Raw genomic sequence first — 21,274 nt, 5'->3', positions numbered from 1 at the left:
TTTTCTAAAAAAATAGCTCACCATAGCGCCACTTACCAGTGAGCTGCATCTATCTGTTTCCCAGCTTGTTAAATCATTGTTGATAATTATTGTGAGAAATCATTAACATGATCAGTGTCTTCACATAGATGAATATCATTAATTATTAATAATAACATATAATAAAGGTAAATTGAGCACATTTATTATTTCAGAAGTGTGTAACAAAATGGTAGCCCTTCACATTAATCGGTACCCAAGAAGTAGCTCTCAGTTATAAAAAGTTTGGTGACCCCTGATCTAGAGACTCCTATGCTACAATGTATTGCACCACTCTTCATGGTCACAACATATGCAGATCATTAGAGAAATCACTCCTGAATCCTATTGCCTAATTTTAAGTCTCTGCTTGTATATTTGAAGCACATCACAGAGTCTGGGTGCTTGGCTCCCGAAAATGCAAATGTTTGCAGCTTTAATTTCAATCTGGGATCTGTCTTGGTTAAAAATTAAATAAAGACAGAATCGTATATACTAAGATTCACTAGAGTAGATAAACAGTGATCTGTCATATAATACGGCTCAGAAGTAAAAATGAGCCTCTAATAAGCTATATTTCGAGAAAGAGCAATTATTGTATAGTATATTGTATAGTGTATTTGTTGGCCTCCTGAGTACAATACGCGACTTGTGAGGAAGAAACAGTGTCTGATAGGGTGTCCATATAGGGTTTCCCTTATACGCCCCACCTACTTCGTACAGTACCTTCCAAGTGTCCACGCCTCCCTTTCCCACTATGTGCTGATGTCCACGCGGTGTTCACGCGCCGCGGCTGGACGTCCATTGGCTAAACGACACCCAAACAACACGCCTGGCCAATCAGAGCTCGGTGCGAGAAGTAATTCATAGCAGGCACGCGTTGTTCACGTGTAGTCATGTCAGGTAACCACCTCATGTTAGAAGGAGGCGAATGGCTTCACATGTTGGTAAATATAAAACAGTTGAGCCCATTCGGTGTTCACAACACTTCCACGGAACTGACAAGAGACCAACACAAGCAAACATTACAAAACAATAACTCAGACCTGGTTGAAGGGTAAAAAGAAGTGCACACCGGAGTGTGTATGAACTAAACACTCGCGCCGACACATTGAAACCGAGCGACTTCTGTGTTTTCACTCGTGACTTTTTAAACGTAAAAAAAAATGGTTGTTATATCAAAAAAATTAAAGAATTTCCAGATTGAGTTCCGCGATTCCACCAAGGCCTTTTATTCGAGTGGGGATAAAGTGGCTGGGAGAGTGTTGGTGGAGGTGTCGGAGACCACCCGAGTAAGCGCCATGAGGCTGTACGGGATCGGCTGTGCCAAAGTAGAGTACAGCAAAGGAAAGCAGCGCTGTAAGGATGCCATAGAGTACCTGAGATACGAGGATGTGCTTCACCTGGACCAGCAGCATACAGGTAAACTGCTTTAATGGCATTATCTATCTATCTATCTATCTATCTATCTATCTATCTATCTATCTATCTATCTATCTATCTATCTATCTATCTATCTATCTATCTATCTATTAATCTAATCTAATCTAATCTAATCTATCATGACACTCTGTATTTTTATTTCTTTAAGACTCGGATGGCTCTGTTACCCTAAGACCTGGAAATAGATATGAGTACACGTTTGGGTTCGAACTTCCCCAGTCAGGGTGAGTAACTCTATATGCATGCTTATGGTCATTAATAAGTCTGCTTGATGTTCAGCTCTCTGAAAGCACATGTTTCCGTTTCCACAGGCAGCTAGTGTCCTCATATAAAGGCAAACTTGGCTATGTTGAGTACTACGTGAGAGCAGTGATGGAGAGGGCCTGCCAGTCAGAAGTAGAGTGCAAAAAGTGTTTTGAGGTGGAGGAACCGATTGATGTCAACACTTCGGACCTTACGGTGAGTCAGCCTGAACCGCTCAGCTCGTGTTAAAGAAATTTCCCTGCACTGACCAACACTGTACTCATAAGGATTAATGAAAGTACTAAGATTTTTTTCTTTTCTCCAGGCTCCTGCAGCTGGGGTGAAGGAGAAAAAGCTGACCTGCATGTTCATTCCTGATGGCAAAGTGTCAGTGACAGCAAAGATTAACCGTAAGGGCTACTGTGAAGGAGAGAACATCTGCATCGATGCCAAGTTTGTGAACACCTGCTCTCGCATCATCGTCCCCAAAGCTGCCATTATTGTCACACACACCTATCGGGCCAATGGCCGCTTGAAGGTGCTCCGTGAGAAGATCTCATCTGTCAGGGGCAATCATATCATCTCTGGCATGTGTGACATATGGCAGGGCAAAACCTTTCGAGTGCCAAAACTGAAACCCACCATCTTGGGCTGCAACATCATCCACATGGACTACAGTCTGATGGTGAGCTCAGCACGCAGCAATAAAAGCCATATTTGTATCATCTTGTAATTGACTCCAATTGCACCTGCATAGATCTGAATCTAAATGATTTTCCTTGTATGTATTTCAGATTTATGTGCATATCCCTGGAAGTGAGAAGCTGACCCTAGAGCTTCCTTTGGTCATTGGGACAATCCCGTTTACTGGCTTTGCCAGTCGAACCAGCAGCATGAGCAGTCAGCAAGAAAGCTCAACAGCCTCCAGCAGCCTGGTGTCCATGCCTTCTGCTCCACCTAGCTACAGTGAAATACCTCTGCATGGCTGCATGGACCCATTCATCACACCATTGCTAGATGACTACAGTGAAGATGACTGTCCCATTTTTATTCATGCCAGAGAGTACCATCAGACACCCCCTCCAGCCTATACCGAGGTATGCATACATGCACACGTCTTTAATGCAAGTATGGACAGTTCCTTAAGTAAACTGGCAAAAGGTGAAGCATAACGCTTTCTCCCTTTCCTCTTGTGTTGCAGGTGCAAGAGGGATGCAGAACCAGTGGCACCACTCTTATGTAATGGTGCACAGCTATAGCTGCAAAAAAACCTTTGGATGAGATTAGTTTCCTTAAAAAAAATAAATTTCTGTTAATTTGTGCAAAGGGTGTTGCAGTTTGAAAAACATACGTAAACAACGTTTTTAAGAAAGGATGCTTCTTAAGAACAGCATTAGGCTTAGTGCCTGCTTTGTGCTTCTTGATTATTTCTGGGGTATCCTCAGTATTTAGACCTAAAAGGTTATTTCTTTTTTAGATGGAAGTTGAGCATTGCCATATTGGCGTAATTATAAGGCTTCCTTTAAAATCATTCCAGATAATAAGGAATTTAGGACTGGTAAAGAAAAAGAAATCTGTGCAACGTTGAGAATGCCGTGCCTTTTTGCTGTATTATGTCAAATAAAAGTTCAGAGGGCATGATTTTAGAATGCACTTTTAAAGATAGTATACAACTTTGTATCAGAGTTAATGGTTTGTTTATATTTTAACTTCATATTAAATTATTAACACAAAGCAGTTATTATTACCAGTATGGTCTAACGGTTTATGTACATTCATAATAGAAATTATACTCAATCATATTAAAACTTCAGAGTGCCCGTATTTAATTTGGAGAGTTTTGTCATTAATGTGCATTTTCTATATACATATTTTATACATATAGCTATATTTGTACATATATGCATTGTGCCCTAGGGGTAAATCTGCAAATAAAACTATAATGAAAACTGTTTTGTCTGTATGTCCTCCATAAACAAAATTACTTTTTATGCATAATTTCTCTGCAACTAAAATATTCAGGGACATACTAACTGGTGAAGAAAGAAAGAAAGAAAAAAAATTGATTCCAGTTATTTTCAGTGCTAGTTATATCTGATTTATGTGTAGTCATGCTTGTTATGTACGCACACAATATTATAGGAGCATGATGTCAGATTCTAGCTGATGGGTGCACGTATCATGCCAAGCTTGAGCTCTTGGATTCCTGCAGTGTAGGGGAAAGGTTGGCAGCAGGGTATTAATAAGAACCAATGGCATAAAGCCAGGGGAACACAATATTATTAATACCACCTGCTGTGTATCAGAGGAGGTATTATTTACAGTATAAGTTCAGCTGGGAACTATTCAGGAACTGCCTAGTGACTGACAAGCTTATCATCCTCGGAATACAGAGGGATGGCATGTGCCATGATGCCAGAGAGTGGTGCATTCAATCCAGCTGGGCACAAAGTCTGTAACAACAACTGAACATATAAAGCAATACCTGTCATTGAAAAAAAAAAAAATCATATCAGTCAAATCACATAGATAACAGGAAAATTATGCGTTTCTTTACTTGTAATAAAGTGTATTTTATAGTACCAATTATTAAAAGAAACGTCAATCTTGCTTAATTGATAATTTGTATATTGCCTAATATTGCTCTACTTTCAGTAATATAAACAGCTGAGACATGGTTCTCTCACGTGACAATATCATTGTTATTAAATGAAAATATACATTGCTCTGTGGCAATATTTCATTGTAATCCTGGTGCATCCTAACATAACATACTGGTTGAAATCCACTAATTAACTTTGCTGATTGGTGAATAACTAATAAAGAGAAGGGATGGCAACTTGTCTCCAGCGAACATGCAGCGCACCACGTTGCATAACAGGCTTCAGAAAGCATACGTGCAGGAGGGAATGTATGCATTACAGCACGTGTGAATCATGTCAAGGACGAGCTCAGCATGTCTGCAGCCATCAAAGCAGAAATCTGATGCTGTTGTTTACTTCCCCTGCAGCTGTCCCTATACAGTGAACCTTCTGAAAAAGGAGCAGGATCTCTTTCTGTCCACGTTCCCTTGCTCGTGTTCTCCTTTTCTAGCTGTCCTCAACCTGCAGCAGCCTCCCTCCAACTTGAGTAGGAGCCAAGTAGGATCTGGTCAACTTCTAAAATCACGGTTTTGCTTTATGGCTTTTCAGTTCAGCACAAATGTGTTATTCTTCTACATGCTGCCCAGTTAATACTTTTAAGTCCCAGCATATTATTCAATAAGCAATAGGAACTGATATGGCATTTGGCTGATATTCACTTGCTCACCTCCTGAACTTTTGGGTGTTTTGCTGCTTTAACACAGAAGCTTTAACTCTGGTACTGCCTGTATGTTTAGTAGATTAATTCGGGGACGCTGAAATGTATAGAATAGGGGGTTTTCCACGACCAAGTTTCAGATCCTAGGCCGTAAAGAGATGGCAATTACACTGCATGATTATAGTTATTCTGCTGATTACTGTGACCAAACAATTCCATCTTGATAGTGGTGTTCTTTTCCAGGAAGACAGAACCCCATCCACAATGCAAGAGGGCTCACTGAATGGTTTGATGCGGATGAAAATGACGTGCATCATGAACCTCGTAGCCATCAGCTCTCAACCTAATTAACCCCACATCAGAAATCTAATAGAGGGAATAATGTTTGGAAGAACAGTACAGTACTCCTCGTAGTACAGATTCAGAAATAGAGAATCTAGGCTTGGTTACTGTTTAGCTTATTGTGGTCTTATCGTTTAATAAGACTCTTTACATGTCTTTGCAGAAAATACAAATGGACCAGCTGAAGGAGTTAAAAAGAAACAAGTGCTGGGTCTGTCTAGGCCCTTGTGCATGCTTGGAAGCAGCTCTGAATTTGTAGTGACATTTGATGCACTGAGGCAACTATGTTTGCTGAACCATTCAAGCCAAAATGTCAAACAGGCACCCTGTATGCTGAAGCACACTCCACACACATTCTGCAGACACATGTACGCAAACACGCACACACTCACACGCACACACAAAAAACACGTGCGCAACAAACACCTGCAGAAGCATGCACACTTATGTCCAGATGTTGCTGAAATCAGGTAGTGACTACAAAATGTTTAATGCAGTTGTAAAAAAGATAGATACTGATAATTTCTCAAGATAAGTTATAAGATAAATAACAAGTTATAAATGTCTACAAATAAAATAAGAATGCTGCACTGTATCATATTTGACATTATCAAGTCTTTTTATTTAGCACATGGGGTTATCCTTGCATGTGATTGGCTCAGAGCTAGCTATCACGCAACAGGGTTAGATAATGATTGGTTCATGTCTTGTTTCATGTGCTCAGTGCATAAGCATCTAGGTCGTTGCAGAAAAAGGAAGCTTGGTGAAATTGCAGACTATTGCCAAGTAAGTACATAAAGACTTCTTAATGTGGCTTAATTTAATTATAGATATCTTTTTCACATTTGTTATTCATCTGAATCTAGGATATGTTAGAGACTATTCCACTTTTGGTTTTATTTTTATACGTTTATAATCTTTTTAGAAAGTAGCAGTCCTGAATTCCAGTCTCAGAGTTTCAGGGTTTCCTAATTCTAAACATGCATCATTCACCATCTAATGATTACATTTTTACAAATTGCCTTAGGAGATGTGGGAGAAAGAACATCACAGCTGGCCAGGGCAGAATGTACCTTGATAAGTCCCGACATAAAAAAGGTTTTTAAGTCATTTGTTCTTCACTTTACTCTCCTTTGATCACTATGGACAGAATAAGGGGTTGTTGATCTAAAAACAACATACTGGTAAACACTTTGAATTATCCAGGTTACCATAACCCTAACCCTAGATTCAATTTATTATATTCTTGAGCATGTTTTTTCTTGCAAGTTAAGATTTAATAAAGCATTGTTCATAATTTTGATTACTCTTTCTGTCTGTTGTGGTCAGGGAGGATGTGCTTGACAGATACAGCTGAGGGCTGGTGCTGAAAACTAATCCAGGCTTGTTGTGCATCTGGACTAGTCTCCTACAATGTCAGGCATGAGAACAAACTGTTCTTGCAAGCAACTGTGTCTTAAAATACCATGAGCTTTAATTTGAGCAGAAGGCCAAAAATCAATCAATCTATTAATCTATTGATCTATCAACCAGTCAATCTATCTATCTATCTATCTATCTATCTATCTATCTATCTATCTATCTATCTATCTATCTATCTATCTGTCTGTCTGTCTGTCTGTCTGTCTGTCTGTCTGTCTGTCTGTCTGTCTGTGGATGAATATGTATGAAATTATTCACAATAGTCTATTCTCGTCATTTCTTAGCTTATCTCTTGGGTGACGAGTGTAACTTTAGGTTACAGTTTCTATCCAATCAGATTTCAGCCATACCATCACATCTTGCATGGGTCAAAGGTGTCCGCCCTTCATAGTCAGCATTGCTTTTATAGTGTAAAGCCCATTTTGCTTTAACCAATCAGATTGCGAACTGGAGTTACTGAAGTATATATACAAAGGTACATATATATATATGTATACCTGAACAATAGATTCTATGTGATTTTTTTTAATATCCCATTACATCTATTTGCTGTTATAGTAATCTCCACTCTTCTGAGAAGATGTTCCACTAGATTTTAAAGTGTTCTTGTGGAGATTGACGTTCATTTCTTCACAAGGCATTAATAAAGTCAGATACTGATGTAGCTTAAAGAGGGCTGGGGTGCAATCAGCATTCCAATTCATACTAAAGGTGTTCACTAGAGTTGAGGTCAGAGTTGTATAGGTTATGCACAGAAGGTTTGTATACTGTGAAGCTCGCAGATTGAGTTTTGCTGGGTTGTCATTGTTTGTGTTAAACAAACAAACAAACAAACAATTGTAATATGATCCTGTATTTAGAGCTGAACAACACAATAACGTGGCTGTTGGATTCACAGAACTTTGCCAAATGAGACTCTTTAACCTTCAAGGCTCAGTGCTGTCAGCTTTTGGGTTTTTTTATTTCTTGCTGGAACCAGGCAAGAATGCAATTAGTCATAAAATGGCACATCTACATTTGCATATCACAGAAAAGAAATCTATGTGCAAAGTCTTAAGTTGGAAAATAAATGATGTCCCTGCATATAGGTGTGTGTGTGTGTGTGTGTGTGTGTGTGTGTGTGTGTGTGTGTGTGTGTGTGTGTGTGTACAGAAGTACAGGAGTTATAAACAGTGTTCAAGAACAAACATCAATTACTTGGAAAAAAAAATGTTGCTTGAGGGGAACAAATGGAGTGGAGTGGAGAGTGTCATGAAGGACTGCTTTTGTTTTCAGCACACGACCAGTGTTCCTCTCACAGACATGCCAAGAGCTGAATCTTAATTAAAGAGGATGAAAGACAGAGCCACACTTTTCTCCTCAGCTGGAATGAGCAAACTGCTTGGCGTGCATGTGTGTTTGCTTATTTACCTCAGTCCTACAAGAAGCAGCATGTCAATCAACAAATGCAGTATGTCTGTGTGGATTTAACACACATAGATCGTGGTTTCAGTGTCATGGTGGTAGTATATTTAATACTGCCTTTGTAGTATATTTAATAATTGCAAACTGAATGTCAGTTACACTACATTTAACAATGAAACGCAGATAGTGGTGATCTTTTAAACACTTTAGCTAAATTTACAGGAGTTAAAGTCATAGCAGAAGACCTGCTCTGAGACACTTTTAGATTTCTACGTGCTTCATTTGAGCTCCGGGTTAGCACTTGCTGTACCAGTCACAGGCTCATGTATCAGTATTTAGGATGGAGATTTAGACCAGATGCTAAAAAAGCACTATCACCAAATGACTACTCTGTCCCAGGATCTAATTTGTGCTTTCATATAAAACACCAAAAAGAAACTACAAAAATTTGCATAACACTCAGATACTCTGGGACTTATATAAAAACATGAATATGTATTTGAAATGAAGAAAGTTCAGAAAAAAAAACGTACTGGGTCAGTATTTCTACGCAAGTCATTATCCTACACTATCTAGGTACTGGAAACACTGTTCACTGTAGTAGAACAAGCTAGAGCTAGTGAGGTTTCATAGAAAAATATGATAAGCTAAAGTGCTTACTCAATATTAGAGCACTTGGTGTCCAGTTAGGCCTCTAATAATTCTGTCAGGTTGTAATGAGTAAGCTTGAGAGATTCTGCAGACGTGCACGGCTTCATACCTCATCCTCCTTCTCTGACCTGACCTGTCCTAGCTAAAGTTTCACTTTGGGAATCTTTCACTAAATACATTTCAGTAGTTCCCCGAATAGAAGCCTCTAGCCCATTCTTGGAAGGGCTTCAAGTGTTCAACTGTTCAACTGTTGAGGATTTAAACTTATGTTCACTGGGGGGCCTTTCCCAGGTCAGATATTACACGGTAGATTTTAATTTATAGACCTGCTTTGTTCAAGGATTTACTGAAATTAAAGCATTTGAAAAACAAGCATATTAATTTTCCTGTATGTTTGTGAGGGACATTGGATTTGATAACCCTACAAACAAATCCATGAGAAAAAGTTTATACTTTTGTCCATTTTTAACTCTAAACACAAGTTGTTTTATATTGATTTTAGAACTTCTCATATAAGTTGAGTAATTATTAATTCTTAAATATGAAAATGATATATATTCCCAATTCCCAAAAAATCGGGACGCATTGTAAAATACAATGATTTTAAAGAATGCAACGATTTGCAAATCTCATAATCCCATATTTTACTCAACAAAAGAACAAAGAAAATATATCAAACGTTTAAACTGATAAAATGTCACAATTAAAGGAAAATAAGATCATTCTGAATTAGATGTTTTTATGTTCTATTTAATAAAGTATGGCTCTAAACTATTGTGGAATTGGGGTTGTACTCTATTGCATGAAGTCCGAGGAAACCTTACCATTCGATGCACAGTACCAGTCAAAAGTTTGGGTCCACCTTCTCCTTCAGTGTTTTTTACCTATTTTTTTTTATTTGTAACATTGTACAGTATTACTGAAGTCATTCAAATGATAAAGAAACAGATATGAAATTATGTAGTAAACAAAAAAGTGTTCAACAAACCAGAAAGTTTTAGATTTTCCAAAGTAGCTGCATTTAGCTTTGATGACAGGTTGGCAAACTCGTGACATTCTCTTATCAGATTCACATACTCTCTTGTAGTCCGTAACAATGTTCAGTTATATGTTGAATTGTAATTTTCTGAAAAAATATATTTCATTTTTATCCTTTGCTAATTTTGAAATGTGTGTTTTGAACTTCCCATTTCAAATGTATTCTTCCTGCACTCCCCTGGAAAGGCTTCTCGTTGCATTTTGGAGTGTAGCCACAAAGATTTACTCGTTTAGCCACAAGAACATTAGTTAGATCAGACAGTGACTTTGAGAGAGGAGGCCTGGGGCACAGTCTGCGTTCCAGTTTAACACAAGGTGTTGTTCGTTTAAACTCCGGGTTAGCACTTGCTGTACCAGTCACAGGCTCATGTATCAGTATTTAGGATGGAGATTTAGACCAGATGCTAAAAAAGCACTTATCACCAAATGACTACTCTGTCCCAGGATCTAATTTGTGCTTTCATATAAAACACCAAAAAGAAACTACAAAAATTTGCATAACACTCAGATACTCTGGGACTTATATAAAAACATGAATATGTATTTGAAATGAAGAAAGTTCAGAAAAAAACATACTGGGTCAGTATTTCTAAGTAAGTCATTATCCTACACTATCTACGTACTGGAAACACTGTTTACTGTAGTAGAACAAGCTAGAGCTAGTGAGGTTTCATAGAAAAATATGATAAGCTAAAGTGCTTACTTAATATTAGAGCACTTGGTGTCCAGTTAGGCATTCCAGTTTAACACAAGGTGTTGTTTACTTGATTTCTTCTACACCAAACTCTTACTTCCATTTAAGGGAAACTAAAAAGCATTCAAAAAGGTGCGATATGGTTCTGTGCTTCCAACAGTGTGGGAAAGAACCACATATGGGTGTGATGGTCTAGTGTCTCTTATAGTGTATAGTATTATGCAAAACATAATGAATAATTAAGGTAAATAATATTTATATTAAATGTAACAAAATATAATGCATTATTTTAGTGTGAGTCAATGTTCAGCAGATCCGTGAACCAAATAATTATTTTGATGTGCCATAAAATGAAAGTTTAAAAGTTTAACTACTTTAGTGTTTGTTTCTGTTTCTTTTGTATTTATACACTGTGATGTATATATTTGTACTATGTCTCTACTTTATATATCTGCAGATTTTCCTTTCTTTGCTTTTGTAAAAGAAAATTTCCCCACTGTGGGACGAATAAAGGTATATCTTATCTTATCTTAATTTATCTTATCTTAAAATAGCTCGAAGGCACTTTTTGGAAAAGCACATTTTTGGAAAAGCACATAAACCTACTTATAATAAGTGTTGAATTAGAATGTATTATATATGTATGTATTGCTTTGTATTATACTCAGTAATCAGTCCGGATGGTTCAAAAATACGACATTTAATATTCAAATAACTGTATAAAACTTTAAAATGTATACAAAATGTGCTGCTTGTTAACTATGTAACAATTTGAAAATTATAGTAAAAATGTTAAAACTATCTAGTTTAAATTGTCACTAATAATGAAAAAACAAAATATACAGATATCAGCCTGCCCAACACATCAGTACATCAGTAATACACTGTGTGTATTTTTATACACTGTAGAATTTCCATTTTCTAATCTCAAATACAACTTGTAAAATTAACTGTGCTGAATAAACTGTTTTCTTACCGTATATTAACAGCTTCAAGTCGACCAATTTAGTTTAACAAGGTAACGAGTTTCGGTCAGATTTTTTTATCCCACTGGGCATTTAAGTAGAAATCAAATACAGTGAGTAAAGTTGAAAATCTTTTACAGTGCGTTAGGATTCATGACATCCACCCTAAGGTTGAGATTGATTTATAAAAGTAGTCTCATGGATATATAATCCATATGTCCAACCACATGGTTAAGTGAATTCCATGTGTTCCTGTATAAGAAAATCAGCTGCCCAAAGAAATCATCAGCCATCCAGGCAGTCCTTATTGCATGGAGGATTCAGATTTGCTCATCTTATCATCTGTGGATTGCAGTCCACCATCAGTAAACAGCTTCATCCATATTGTCATCACTGTCTGCCCCGAAATCCTCCCCGTTGTCAAAGTATGACATGATGTAGTCTGTCTCCTGTTTAAATGCACATAAAACACACATACACTACGCTGGAGCAGGAACACATCACATACATGATCATTATCCTGTCTGACGCTGTGGAAACCTTACCTCTTCAAACTCTTCCTCATCATACTCCTCCTCTACCTCTGCTTCTTCCTCCTCTGTTTTTTTCTTCTCGCCCTCTTCTTCGCCAGAACTCACCTCCTCCTCTTTTTTCTCCAGCGTCTGAAGGATTGCATGTGACAGAGAATTAGTGAAACTAATTGGTGATTCAATAACTAACTGCCATTTAGTGGTGACAATGAAAGACCATTTAAAATGATTTCTCTCTGATGTGAGGACAGATTTAATGCGATCTATCCATTAAATAACAAGTAATGTTTAAGGTAGTTGCATGATGGGAAAACAGGACACTACCTCCAGTTTGCGGATGATTTCCTTATCCACTTGTGGCTGTTTGCTGCTTTTAGAAATGGCTAAACTTCCTGAAATGCACAATTCAAAAAGAAATATGACCGTCAGCAGAAAAAAATGGGAGTGGCATTCACTCAGACACTTCCAATAACCGCTGTGTAAACATCTTGGCAGTTGTATGCTACCGTTTTCAATCGCATGTAAACACACGCCACGTTATATTGTATGTTTATGTTTAGAAAGGTTTATATGTGGTTTATCAAAATGTTATAAAGGAATATAGCAAATAGCAAAGGCAGATAATAAATGAGTGAAATGCATACTCTTCTCTCCCTGTTCCAAGAAAACATTGTTCTCTACATCTCTTGTTTTCGTTCATCGTTCATCGCTCTGTCTGCAGCCTTTTATTTTGGAGGTGTGTGTAATGGCACAGAGTGCTGTCTTCTTGATTTCCCCTGAGACGGCAATGAGTCAGAGCCTACCTTCCACACTTAAAGAGAAGAAGACAAGGCCGCCTCTTCCATGTGCTCTAATTTATGCCATTTACCCTCTTTTAAGATGCGTGGCTGCAGAACGGCCTGAGTGCTGCGAAAGGACACGCAGCTACAGCGGAAAGCAACTTATAAATTCACACTACTAACAAGCAGAGGCGCCACACTTTTTAAAGGAAATGTATTTAAAGACATCGTTTCTCTCTAAAAGCTCAGTGTGTGTTATGTCCTCTGTGGCCTGTGAGAATAAAGCTGAGGTTTAGCATTGTCACGCATTCAGCGTACGGTGCTACTGGGCTGCGGCTATAGATTAGGAATTCTTTCTCTGAAGAGCAGAAAGTAGAGCTGCTAATCAGCCTGATTCTGCATGGGTGGAAGTGTTTATAGGATGCAGCTCACTAACTCTCGCTAGGAGGCCTTTTCACCCTCACACGCAGCTCCTTCGGTAAGCGTTTCCAATCTGAGAGAGAACAAAAAAAACCAACATCTGGGTTATTGAAAAAACAAAGCAAATGAAATTAGCATGAAATATACCTTTTTTATTTTGATATACTTATGAGCAAAAAGAATACAGAACAGTGTCTGGGCTGTTCTCCAATGTTCAAAACATATGATCTGTGATCTTAACATATATAAGCTTGCCTAAGATACTTTTACAAAGCAAATCAAAAATAAATAATATAATGTATAAAGAGGCTACAGCTGAGCCCACATCTGAGTTAACACACACAATTTTCCCTTCACTTGAATTAGCCGACCCAAAACTGTTCCAGAATAACAATGTCTCCCCGTGTACAAAGTCAGCTAGATATGGTTTCTATGGGTTGCAATGGGGAATAGATTAATCTTGAATTGACTGCTAAAGAGCCCTGACCTCAACATTATTAAATATTATTTGGGATGAATTGGAACGCTCTTCTCTACATCAGTATCTAAATATACTAATACTCTTGCGTGAATAAACACAAATCTCTTATCTCCAATATCTAGTAAAACATCTACTCAGAAGAGTGGAGGTTTTTATAACAGCAAATGGGGATTAAATGTGGAATGAGATTAAAAAGCACATACGAATTGTATGGTCAAGTGTCCACAACCTTTTGTCCATATAGTGTTTTATTACTGTTAAGTATGACATAATAATGTGAATACGAATAGTTTGTATATAAGACAATTTAAGCAGTTTATATTTTTTCAGAAGACACAATATATTATTTGTTTTGTGAAATCTATAGCACAAGATTAGGGCTTATTGTATTTATTACAATCTTCCTGTTTGTCACTGTTTAATGTTAAGCCTTCCGTTATTCTTAATATTACATCTCACTATAATGAAAGGAATCTAAATAAAGCCGTGACTTCACTTGAACAGTAAATAAACAAATGTGGATCTGAATGTGCCTGTATTGCAGTGCATGTCCCAGCAGCCACAGCTTTGTTGAAGATAAGGCTTTTAATTAGTGTGCTGAAAACCAATCCTCGCTTCATGGTAATTTGTCATTCAATTAACGCTGTCAATTCAGGCTCCATGGGAGTGATGATCTAATGGAACAAACCTCAGTGACACTGCTTAATAACACTGCAGACCAGCTGAACATCCTGCCTTATCATATTTATGGTAAAGAGCATTCTAAAATTAATAAATAATTATTAAATTAATTCTATAAAATTAATAAAATAATATTCATGTACCTGGGCTCCATTCAATGGTGTTGTCAGATGGTTCCATATTCTGGTATTTGTCAGAGTAGCGCTCCACATCTACAATAAACAAAAAACACAAAAATCGATGTATTTCTAATTGTCTCTGTGTAAGATCAATGTGACTGTGTGTAAAATAAATCTACAAACAGTAAACAGAGCTCTCCAATAAATTACTAATGTGTCCTTATATAACAAAACTTTTTACTGCAGCAAAGAAAAAAACCCTTAATTAACTGAAAGATTGTCCACACCACTTATAATGAAAACTGCACCATAGAATTAAAAGACTTCAAACATAAGTACATTTATACCCCTGAAAGCAGCCTAATGTCTGCCCAATACGCAAATGACAAAATGGATATATTGCTGAGTGGGGAAATAATGACCTTTCTTGGGTGCTGCTGGTCGTATGAAGAAAGGCAGACTCTTCATGGCTCCTCTGAATTCCTGCTTCAGAGCTAGCATATATTCTGCTTCTTCTCCTGTCTGCAGTGGCACTGGCTTGTGCTCCAAGGGCTTTACATTCAAAACAGACAGAAAAAAAAACAGTTCTTTAAAGTCATGCTTTACTGTGATTGCAGCTACAAATAGCAATATTTATACACACTCTTAAAATAGCAGCGTTGTCTGAGCATTACTGATGCTCTGCAGGTTGTCACAAAAATTCACTAGAAAATGTAAATTATTGATGAGTATACAGTACATCCCATGTATTTGTTATAATATTATAGCCAGATGTTAAATGTTACCATAATAATAGAAATAAATGACAGTGTTTTTTAGGGATTATATCAGAGATTAAAACAAATTAGGGAGTAAGTAAACATTTTACTTAATAAACACTAAACTGCAGGCAACCATCAGACCCTAAAACAAGCTGCAAATGTTGTATGGTTTAGAGACAGTGGCATTGAGTAAAAGACAGGAGGCAGAGCTGGAGGTAGCAGAGCTGAAGATGTTGAGGTTTTCGTTGGGAGTGACGAGGATGGACAGGATTAGAAATGAGTTTATTAGAGGGACAGCGCATGTAGGACGTTTTGGAGACAAGGTGAGGGAGGGTAGATTGAGATAGTTTGGACATGTGCAGATGAGGGACATGGGGGATATCGGTAGGAGGATGCTGAGGATGGAGCCACCAGGAAGGATGAAAAGAGGAAGATCAAGGAGGAGGTTTATGGATTTGGTGAGGGAAGGCATGCAAGTAGTTGGGTTGAAAAAGGCAGATGTAGAGGACAGGGGGAGGATAGAGACGGATGATCCACTGTGGCGACCCCTAATGGGAGAAGCTGAAAGAAGGAGAAGAAGATGATCTTATCTTTTACACTTGACCAGATCATGGAGGGCTATAAAAAACAACATCTTAAGGATTGGAAATAATAAGAAAAAAAAAATGTTCAAATGTAGAAAAAAAGCATTTGTCCCTGTTCTTCTGTTGGTAAATCTCAAATGGCATGCCCTACATATAGTGCACTACTTACAATACCAGAAGAACTGAATAAGAAGTAATCTTCTATTTGGCTTAACTGAGTGTCGCTGCGGCATAAACGAAAGGTAAACTATTTATCCAGTCAGACTGTTGATGAGGAACGTGTCTGAATTCTGATGCTTTTGATACTGTGTATAATAGTCATATAAGATAATAAATACTGAGATGATTGTTAAATATTGTGAAATAAACCTTACATAAAAAAAGCATTCCATTTCTGGTTCTCTATCACATTTAGTCCAACACATTTATAGCATCTTATAACACATTTTCACACACTGTTTTTATCCCTATTGTGCAGCCCTGGAGTTCAGCATGCATTACGGCCTCATTTTCCTTGGTTCCTTTTGATTTCACTGTACTGGAGGACTGAAACAAACCAGAAATTGTGTCACTGTGTAACTATTTATAGACTTATACCAGACACTAAATCATATAGTTTATAGTCCATGAGTCAGAGTTACACAGGTACATGAGACCAGTATCTGGTAAAAATACATACACCACTGTACAAAAGTCTTATATACTATATATATTTTTATATATTCCGTATTACCTATCTATTTTATGCCTTTCTGGGGAAAAGAAAAGACCGCAATAATAAATCAAAAATAGACCACAATAAAAAAAAAAACATCATCCATTCAAACTGTGTTTACATGCAAACAGTAGAAACTAAGAACAACCTACAAGGAAACGTTTTGGGCAAACTGTACAAAAGTCGAGGCTCTTTGGTTCATTTTGCTGAGACATTTTATATTGTGTTTAAGCTAATTGTCACGTAATCAAAACCCAGAGTTTGGGTTAATTCCGCTAGACCATGATATTAATCCATCATTTGGGGTCAACATTTTCTGCTGCAAAGTCACTGGAGACAACACAAAGAAGTTATGCATTGTCAGATGAACAAGTACTACACATTTTATCTTGTGTTTGTTCAATGTGTGTTGTATTTGGGCCCAAATATATCTAGGCAAATGTTGTGTATAGTGAGCTTAACCTATATTAGTCAGCTTTGCTTTATAATTGCACTGTTTACTTGTTTTCTGACTCCGTATAGCATTTTATTTATTTTTAGCTAGCAATGTCACTTAAATTTACAGGAGTTTGATTATGCTAGCTTGCCTGCAGCAAACATGTAGAGAGATATGCTCAGACCTGTTTTTAACCACAGAGACCCTGAACAGGAGAAAAACCCCAATTACTAAGGTTGAATGACATCTCTAGACCCTGGGGTCATGTCGCTCTCATGATGCCATAGATCTGAGTCATGTAGTGATTAAATGGTGAGAATATTCCCATCATCAGGTAGAAGTCAGGAAGCCTCTTATCAGGGGTGAAATGTCTTCATGACAGAATAACAGATCCAATCACCAAGACTCACTACTGAGAGAAATGCACCGCCTTCTTCTTTTTTGGTTAGTAGTTTATGCATCCTGTTATTGTCAGTGGTATTTCTAACTCTGTGGTGTTTACGTGATCATTTATTAATATATTTATAAAATATTTGTTTTTTGTTTTTAAGATTTGCAATATGTTCAATATGTAATATTTAATCATTTGTATTAATTATTTTCTTTTTAATACTAACATCTATTTTATAGGCATAGCAAGTCCAACTTTTAAATGATATATGTGAAATCACATCATATTTAAGTGTGTCCTGCTTAATGCAATTCACAATAAATAGATATGCATTTTCAAAGGAAATAAAAATGCACATAAAAAACCCCAACAAGTTTTATCAAAGCAATTAGTATTTTGGCACAAACTACATCTTTATTTCATTAGTTATTATGTGCTCCATAATTATATTATGGACTATATTATGTCACATATTGAGTCACAGCTGCACTATTATATATCTCATAATCTATTTCCAGTGTATATAAAACTAGTTAATTGCCTTTAACCAGTTGAGATATAATCCTCACTATCATTCCTAGAAAGTCACATGTTTTTTTACTTAACTCATAATCCTAAATAGAATTCTAGGAAATGTGATGCTGGTGTTCATTAGACACACATACTTGCAGCCTGCAATAAAGCAAGACATATAATCTTTGTCCAATTTCTATTAGGAACATCTTTACATGTGGACATGTAGTTATCTAATCATAATTGTGATGTCAATTATGCGATCTCTTTAACTTTAACCATGGCATGGTTGTGGTGTCCGATAGGTAGGCTTGAGTAAGTACAAAAACTGCTAATCTCCTGGGATTTTCACACACAACAGTCTCTCAAGTTTACACAGAATGGTGCAAAAACAATAAAACGTGAATGAAGGATCTGCAGAGTCTCTAGTCTCTAGTCTGAGTTTACAGGACGTCTATAGGACTGTAACTCCAATGAACACTATTCACAACCATAGTGAGCAACAATGCAATAAACCATACCAGGATCCAATGCAGTCAGCCAGGGAGAACATGAGGCTATCATGAAAGCAAACTCACCCAAACTGAACAGCTGAAGATAAGGGGGGAAATATATCCTGGTCTTTTTCCAGTCTTAGTCTTTTTAACTGTCCAGTTTCGATATGTTGTGTATGCTGTGATGCTTTTCTTCTCACCATGGTTGTACTGGGTCATAATATTCATATTCATACACTTCACATTCATATTCAATACACTGTTTTCTTCCTTCACAAAACTGTCACTCACTTAATGTTATTTGACACATTTGAAACAACTCTATAGAGTCACCATGGCTTGCTCATCAGGGATAAATGCACACCATTCAGTTTAACTCTTAAAGATCTGTACAGCTTCTTTGAGACAATGTCTGTTGTAAAAAGCGCTATAGAAATAAACTTGACTTGACTATAGACTGTTGTGTGTAAGAATTCCACATTTTACCTTTTGTATGTACAGTATGTGAACAATAACTGGAGTTCCTGACTTGTATTTGCATAGTTTTATGCACTGTGCAGGTGTACAGGTATTCCTAATACAGTGGATGAGGGCAGGTGTATGCATGTATATACAGCATTGTGGATTTTATGCAACTCACAGGGAACAGTGGTGTAGGCTGGACAGTGGAAGGGGGAAGATTCTCTCCTTTGCCTATTCCCACGGCCTCCACAGGAAAACTGAGCTGAGCCCGTCCTCTTCCTCGCCCTCGTCCTGCCATCCTCAGCTCATACTCAGCCAATGTTTGTGCAGTTTCTAAAAATGATGCATAAGAGTATAACTCAATTATAACAAAAAGTCAAAAACATTAAAAAATGACAGACATTTATTTTTGGATTTATTCTGTATCTACTTGTTTAAGAATTCTTATTTGCAGATATTTTTCTTACAGGTGAAAAATGTCATTAATGTTGAATGAAAGAGGTGTAATTTTAGTATTGTCATTAGTTCCTGACTTTTCGGACACCCTGTAGTGAAGTATTCAAAATAATGGGCAAAAGGATTATGTATCTTTACTTATAATTATTCCAATTCTCCACCCATTGAACAAGAGAAACTTTTTTATCTTACAAAACTCTTACAAATGTACTGGTACACATAAAAATATTGTTTTATTAAACTGACAAATGAATCCATTTTGAAATAAACTGTCACCATGTGAACATATAAAACATGAGGTTGCACACAGAAATACTCCCACTTTTTGAGGAAAACACAAAAAAATAGAAGCACTTTCAGAATTGTAGTTTAGCAGATTCTTAAGGGTTGTTTTATTAGACAAACATTAAAGGCCACTTCTTTAACAGGAAACTGTTTCTTTACAAAAAGAGAAGTTGTTTTTGAGATTAAGTCGCAAAATGCAGCTGCTGAACTTCAATACTCATCATATGAACTACAGCTGGAAGTTTAAGTGGTCCTAGAAGAACAAATCAAGCTTTTTTCTCATGCACTCCACTGGAATTTTAACCAGAGAAAATAGATTTACATACATGAAGAAGCACTTTACATCTCCCTGTTAAATGTGCTAGATCACTGACACTTGTTTTGCAACTAGTGAACCCTGAAGGTTCTTCTAAAGACATCATGATGATTTCCGGGATATTGCGGCCCAAACTCTGGTTTTGTTTACCGAACCACTGCAGAGAATCATTGGTACATCTTTGGAACATCATTAGAGAAAATACTTATTGAATTCCTATTTAATGAATGATTCCAGGGGAAAACAAAAAAAAAACAAACAAAAGAAAAACTTATTTAGGTACAGCCACATGTTTATTACCTTCCCTTTAGTCATTAAAGAGTTGGAGGAAGAGGCCCAAGATGTTTCTATAGGTGCCTACAGTCATGTTTAACAGTAAGGGAAGAGGTTGGATGCTTTTATTCTCTTAGTAGAAGCCCTCAGCATATACGTTATATTCCAATTCATATACACGTTTTAATTGCCTTGTGCATGTAGTTCCCTTGTCTTGACGAAGGGTGCCAATACTTCTGTATTGTAGGTAACGCTTGTTGGTGTAATGAAAGAAGCACAATATATGTATGTAAGTCTGGACTTACAGTTAATTTCAGTGCCTGGTGTTCCTCAAGTCTGACTTGTGCAGGTTTTTAACGAAAAAAGAATAAAAGAAAAAGAAAATGCATGAAGAACTATATAAAAAGAGATAGCCGGTTAGCTAAGCATGCTAACTGTAGTGTAACGGTCCCGCTGCAGCACCACATTATCTAGTGGTCTTAATAATGCACGCAACTACACATATGTTAATTACATAGTAATTACATAACTAATGTCTCCGCGAACACCCGAGGAACGATAATATCGCACGGACACGTCCGGTACGAAGTTCCGCGGCATACAACACAAACAAACTGTAGACAGGAAGTGGAGCGCGAGGCCGATCTGTCGGTCAGGCTGAGTCCCGCCCCCGAACCGCGCAGCCAATCAGGAGCCGCAGGAAACTGCTCTTCTTTCGAGCAGTGTGCGCGCGCTGAAGTGTCAGTTTCAATGCAGTAGTTTTCTGTCCTCACCTGTGTAAAGTACATAATCAACTTCTCCATGCATGAAAATATCTAACGTTTGCTGCTCTATTTTCAAACATGATACTAAAATATAGACAATGCAAAAGAAACAATACAAAGAAAATCCTTGGAACATCGTTGTAACCATTCGGGAAAATACTTATTCCTATTATACATATTTACTTAATTACTCCAAGAGGAAAACGAGACAAAGAAAAAAACCTTAATGAGGTATCGCCTCCCCTTTATTCAATACATTATGCATTAATATGTAGTGTATACATTATTATTATT

At 37.1% G+C, this 21,274-nt stretch overlaps 2 protein-coding genes across 2 annotated transcripts; one reads left to right on the top strand and one right to left on the bottom strand.

Annotated features, from left to right (window-relative positions):
• The first annotated feature begins 898 nt into the window (after positions 1–898).
• On the top strand, positions 899–3,656 carry LOC124384530 (thioredoxin-interacting protein-like). Its single transcript, XM_046847469.1, has 6 exons — positions 899–1,440; positions 1,610–1,685; positions 1,773–1,920; positions 2,030–2,389; positions 2,499–2,801; positions 2,906–3,656. The coding sequence occupies exons 1-6, from the start codon at positions 1,185–1,187 to the stop codon at positions 2,945–2,947; spliced, it is 1,185 nt and encodes a 394-aa protein (XP_046703425.1). The 5' UTR covers positions 899–1,184; the 3' UTR covers positions 2,948–3,656.
• Positions 3,657–11,244: 7,588 nt separating this feature from the next.
• On the bottom strand, positions 11,245–20,866 carry polr3glb (RNA polymerase III subunit GL b). The gene is made up of 8 exons (XM_046848547.1): positions 20,522–20,866; positions 19,065–19,219; positions 14,953–15,082; positions 14,555–14,623; positions 13,266–13,322; positions 12,375–12,442; positions 12,066–12,182; positions 11,245–11,969 (listed from the first exon to the last, which is right to left on the bottom strand). Exons 2-8 carry the CDS (start codon positions 19,182–19,184, stop codon positions 11,883–11,885), a joined length of 648 nt encoding a protein of 215 aa, XP_046704503.1. The 5' UTR covers positions 19,185–19,219; positions 20,522–20,866; the 3' UTR covers positions 11,245–11,882.
• Positions 20,867–21,274: the final 408 nt, after the last annotated feature.

Source organism: Silurus meridionalis, chromosome 4, assembly GCF_014805685.1.
Source record: "Silurus meridionalis isolate SWU-2019-XX chromosome 4, ASM1480568v1, whole genome shotgun sequence".
NCBI classification, from domain to species: Eukaryota; Metazoa; Chordata; class Actinopteri; order Siluriformes; family Siluridae; genus Silurus; species Silurus meridionalis.
Note: the sequence above shows the minus strand (reverse complement) of the source record. Positions and strands in the feature narration are given on the sequence as shown.